This window comes from Paramacrobiotus metropolitanus, unplaced genomic scaffold (genome assembly GCF_019649055.1).
Source record: "Paramacrobiotus metropolitanus isolate TYO unplaced genomic scaffold, Prichtersi_v1.0 Parri_scaffold0000222, whole genome shotgun sequence".
NCBI lineage: Eukaryota > Metazoa > Tardigrada > Eutardigrada > Parachela > Macrobiotidae > Paramacrobiotus > Paramacrobiotus metropolitanus.
The window spans coordinates 115,789-121,386 of record NW_026570442.1 but is presented as its reverse complement, the minus strand read 5'-3'; the positions used below and the strand labels follow the sequence as shown (position 1 = coordinate 121,386).

Sequence of the window (5,598 nt, the reverse complement as noted above, 5' to 3'; positions counted from 1 at the left end):
AATTAACGACTGGGAAATATCCGCTCAATGCTTTGTAAGTCGAAGCTCTCTTCATGGTCTGTATACACAGACCATGCTCTCTTCAAAGCTAGACTGGAAATATAACAGGGCAAATGTTGTGTATAGTAGTATTTACGAGAATCGTAAGCAGTTTGCAGTCACCTTTCAAATCAAAGCGTTTTGGCTTTTTAAGTTTTCTTTTTCGAACTTTCGCTGTAGTCTTTCTGTTTTGATCATATGTTTTCCTGTAATTTTGGACATATTATCTTTATTGTGATATTTCATCAGATTTTAGGTTATCTGGCACTAGGAATTCACTTCTTTTGTTCATAATTTGTATGTGCTGCATTTAGCAGTCAGCCTATCATGCCTCCGAAGCGCTCGTCCAAATCCAAAAGTCCGAGCCCCCGGAAAGCTTCCCCAGGAAAGAAAAGCAGCCCGGACGCGGGCACCAAGGCCGCTGAGATCGGCAAACGCAAGCGCGAGGAATCCAAGAATACCGACGATAATTCTAATGCAGGCATCTGCGAGCTGCTGATGGAGTTGGCTGAATACGAGAAAGTTGCCAGCGGCGAGCAGTATAAATACCTCGTACCGTAAAAGCAGCGCAGACGCTGGCTGAACAGAAAACCCGTATCAAAAGTGGCGCTGAAGCGCAGAAGCTGCCAGGAATTGGGGAAAGCACTGCAGGCAAGATTGATGAGTTTCTGAAGACGGGCAAGATGGAAAAAGTAGAGAGGCTCGCGACGACACAGCCAAGATACTGGCGGATTTGGCGCGGGTGCCGGGATTGGCCATGCTCGAGCTGGGAACTGTACGATCAAGGCATTAGAAGCATCGAGGATCTCAAGAAGCATCCGGACCTTCTGCCCGAACAACTGCAGAAGCCCGTAAAGAATTTGGACGCTATTGAGTCTCCCATAAACAAACAACAGGCGGACAAAATCAAGAAGTATCTGGAACAGCAACTAAAGGTACGCTTTAATGTCAATTTGCCATGCCTGTCTAATGCATTCTTTAAAACATGGTTAGCTGAAACTACTGCAAATTTGATTTTACTTTTTAACAGAATTTGGAGACAGCAAGCATTCGCTTTGTCCCGATTTTTGTTACAAACGGGAATAGATATTGCAAGATTATAACATTAAAACTGCTAAAAAAATGCTGTATATTAAATGCTGTATATTTTGTTTGCTTGTACAGATGGCAGAAATTTTCTATGGCAGTTTATTTAGTACTGCTGTGAAAGATATTTTATTAGTGTATTTTTCAAAATGTTACTCAGTATTTTTTGAGAATTCTGTACCTGCTTTAATTTCTAAATATTCGTGCAGAAAGGATTTCATCATTGTTCTTTTACGGGTTTTAAAATAAATTAGCAACTGTAAATAAATTTTTTTGTTTTTAGGGTTTGGATGGTCGGTTCAAGGTGACACTGTGTGGCGCCTGCCGCCGTCATGAGGCTACTGTGATGGAATTGGTTGCTGTCATCACTCATAGTGCGAAGAAAACGAAGGATTTGCTGCACGAACTAACCGAGAAGCTGAAACATTCCGGTTTTCTTCCGGAGACCATGACTGAAGGTAACCATCGCGTTAAAGGCATTTGCCAGTTGCCGGCTGCCCACTCTCCGAAGAAACCTGAACGCAGCCGTCCTCAACGCAGCAGTCCTCGCAAAAAAGCGAAAAAGGAGGATGACGTATCTGCGGCGGATGAGGAAAAGCATGGTGAACAGCACATGTTGCTGCTGTGAATGAGCAGCAAACATAGATTATAGGCCGGAGAACTAGAGTTTAAACTGTAATATTTATTGCCGTTTAAACTACAAAAATAACTGCAGTTGGGAAAAATCGAATTAAAAATTATTTAAAGAAATAATTTACTAAAATCCGATTAACGGATCAGCGATCGTGCTGCGCCATGCATGCTCGCTAAAATGGTCATGGGCGATAAAAACAACAAGAAACGGTGCAAGTCCCGTGTGTGGCATACTCGTACGAAAACGTCGCGGTTAAAACCACAACAATGCGCACAAGAAAACCACAACAACAATCACTCCCTTACTGTGTGCCTGCTCTTCCGAATCATCATGAATCCCAAATCGCAGCCGCACCAAATGGTTAGTAAACACACAAAAAATTATGAAAATACAAAAATATCTTCAGCTGCGAAAAGATCGAATATAATTCAATAAGATCGCATTAATGGATCAGTGATAGTGCTGATCCATGTATACTCGTCAGAATTGTACTGCGCTTGCAAAACATCAACAAACAGGCAGACTCACGTGTTTGACAGGCTCATACCAAAACGTCGCTGGTTCCCTGGTAAATCCACAACAAATGCGCACGAAAAAACCTAGCAAAACCAAGACAATATTCATTCCCTTACTGTGAGCATTCTCTTCCGAATCATCAAGGAACCCCACACCGCTGCATCCTCTGGCCATTAACACATGAAATGCAAACAACTAAAAATGCACAACTGCCCCAACAAAATGTACAGATGTAACCATGCCACACAGCACTGTCAACGTCCATACTCGTACTGATAATCCACAATGTAGTTAACGATGCACACATTTCCCTTGACGGCCAACAAGATTATTCCAGAATCTTGATGTATTTAAATCTGGATGCTGGAATAACTGCTGGCCGATAATTAGGGTGTAATAACATAATGTAATCCAATGTAATCCAATGTGATATAGAATGACAGCGACGTTGTAAGTGTGAACTAACAGTACAGTACAGTGGTGAATAACTTGTAATGTTGTCAACAGCACACAAGCACAGAAATGAATTTTCTGACTTCCGTTGCAACAGCAGCGATTGGTCTTCTGTGCTTTATCTCTAAAAGAATGCATACACCTGTCAAGATTTATGCATTCTTTTACCGATCAGGAAGAGATCGCAAGCGGTCATACAGTTTTGGCCAATACAAGTTGCGGAGTGTACACTGTATTTTTACATGCGAGTTCCCCGTCATCAACCGGACCATTTTGGACAACTGAGTTCGCCGATAGCGACCCTATGATGTAAGTGCCTATTATTTGTGTACACATATTAACGCGCATATTTGTGTGTTATGTATTGCTGATGTGCAATTATTCGTGCGCAAGCTGTCCAGACATTGACGGCTATTACAAAAATTCTTTTATTTGAACAGTTTGAACTGCATAACCGGTTTAAGTCGTAAACATACAAATATATACATGTATGAGTGACTGGTTTTGCTAGCGATTTTTGCTACTCAGTATTAAGTACAGTACGTATATCAATAATATACGAGTATATATTCTCAAATATTCTCTATGCGTGCGGGCACTCTGGTATTCTATTTTAACTTTTTTAATCCAAGTAATTTACGCACATACGTTTATTCTCATTGAAACATTGTTTTTTACACACACGTTCGTAAATATGATTACGTTGCCAAAGTGTAGTATATAAACGTACTGCTTGAAGAAATTTTTTCTCATAATGCAACGATAATTTCTAAGCATGCGGCGGCGTTTAGTAATTTCAGGATTCCGTGAAAATAACCACAAATTTCTTTTTTGCTGCATTTGGATTGCACGAATGAAAAATTGCGCTGATATTTATCTGTCCGCGGTAGTCAATCGTATCACACATGCCGCTGACCGTATACCGGTCAAGGTTAACAGTCGTCTTTGTTTGCCACAACAGTAGCTAACCGAGTCTGTACACTTTTCGCTGCTGGTAAATTTGTCGTTGGCTGTATATAAATGCGTACTTATAATAACATAAAACATCCTGTGCGCACGTAAGTTTTTAAAAATCTGAAGCATGATTCCGTTTGAATGAAAATTTGACAGCTAATATTTTTACACCCGATAAACACTGAAATTGTCGTATTATATGAAACTGTAAATGCATATGCGTATTCTGTGCAAATCTGGCTGCTAACACATCAGTGACCATAAGTATTGTAAACTCGTGCCGGTTGATGCATGATCTTGATAAAGGAATGCGAGTGCACGATACCTCGCTTTTCACGGTGTTATCTCGCAGCGAATTTGTTGACATTAACAGCGCACAAGTTCATGACCGGAAGTGGTTGATATACTGCTTTGCTGTGCACGCTGTGTTGTTTTTATCCGTAATTACGCCTGAATTGACTATTAATTTAATCCTTGTAAATTATTCAACAAGGATTTTGCATAAATTATTTATCGTGCAATTGTATAACTAAGGCGGATATTATATGAGGCATTTATCTTTCCGAAAAATAATGAGGTATAGTTTGCAACTTTTTTTTGAAACGGAATAAAATGTAATTGCTAATTTAATTCTTGAATGCTGCTGAATATTCGCTTGCACACTGAGAAAATGTTGGTTTTAAATGGACTGCGTGCTCGCTTAATCTTGATAAGCATTGCGGTGCATTCCAGACTTGTTATCGAGAACAAATCTTTCTTGACAGCTAAAAACAACTTGTGGCAAGCATTACCATAAGCGTTATAATTTCTGTAATGAATTCGAAATCCTAGTCCTTTCAGCCAAACGTTCAGCACGTTATTTATGATGCATTCTTTATTCAATAAATGCGTTAATAATTGAAAAGTCGTTTATAAATATGTTTGTACAGTAATATAACTTGGGAATAATTACCAGCAAAATTTCCGTGGAGTGGTGTAAGTAAAATAAAAAATACACTTTCCATGCAATCGATTTTTAACAAAAAAAGGAGAGTACAGGGAATAGAACAGCGGGTGCTCGACATACATTAAACCACTGCATATGCATCCGGCCACAGATCGAGCCACCTTTTTAACTTTTTTCTATTGCTGCTTTCCAGCTTCTAGAGTATTTAAGTAATAATAACTTGCTGAAATCTGCAATATTTTTTTTAAAATGGCGCCGATAAATAAAACGACAAATAAAACGATAAAGTTTTCAGTAGCAGGCACGGTATGCCTGGCTATTATTGTTCTTTTACTCTTATTTCTCGACTTGTTAAACATTATATGTAGCATAATCAGCGCAAACAACAGCAGTAGCGGTATTAACTCTACCACAATCATTCCACAAAACCAAACGGTAACGTAGTAAAATCAGACAGGATACGACGTTTGTCATACGTTCTGCGAAAGCGCTTAACTACTGATGTGCCTTCAATTTCCAAAGTACGTTTGGAGCGCAAAATGGTAAAAGGATATTTTACTGCGTACACCTGTGGACCTTGCTCTGGCAGCAGGCTTCGAAATATGTCGAAATTTAAAATTTTTCTAGTCGAACGGTTAAGCGTAAATCCTTTCACCTTGCATACGTGGCGATTTAGATTCGTCACAAATGCATAAGATTTGGGCGCACAAACGGCAATTGCTTGAATAAATTCTCCAGGATTTAATTCGTTTGTCAGGTCCCCTAGGTAATTTCCAACAGGCAGATCTTCGTCGATTCCTGGGCGATGGAGCCAGATCAGGGAATCGGTATCAAAGTAGATCAGGCGTCTTCCGACTCCTTCCATAAAGCCGTACAAGTGCAACCGAGCGTGAGCGGTCGTAAATCTGTAAAAAACGATAATAATAATTTATAACACGCGCTGTTAAATTAAAGATGTTGTTCACTTACG

The 5,598-nt window shown here is 39.7% G+C and overlaps 1 protein-coding gene across 1 annotated transcript; it reads left to right on the top strand.

Moving 5' to 3' along the window:
* The first annotated feature begins 366 nt into the window (after positions 1–366).
* Positions 367–1,753, top strand: LOC129601240 (DNA polymerase beta-like). The gene is made up of 3 exons (XM_055499995.1): positions 367–520; positions 607–974; positions 1,409–1,753. Exons 1-3 carry the CDS (start codon positions 367–369, stop codon positions 1,751–1,753), a joined length of 867 nt encoding a protein of 288 aa, XP_055355970.1.
* The last annotated feature ends 3,845 nt before the right edge of the window (positions 1,754–5,598 follow it).

Bases quoted from the DNA above. Each gene is read 5' to 3' on its own strand.
- LOC129601240 (XM_055499995.1), top strand. From the start codon at position 367: ATGCCTCCGAAGCGCTCGTCCAAATCCAAAAGTCCGAGCCCCCGGAAA. The intron at 521-606 runs GCATCTGCGAGC...CCGTAAAAGCAG, and splicing joins CGACGATAATTCTAATGCAG to CGCAGACGCTGGCTGAACAG. The intron at 975-1,408 runs GTACGCTTTAAT...TTTTGTTTTTAG, and splicing joins ATCTGGAACAGCAACTAAAG to GGTTTGGATGGTCGGTTCAA.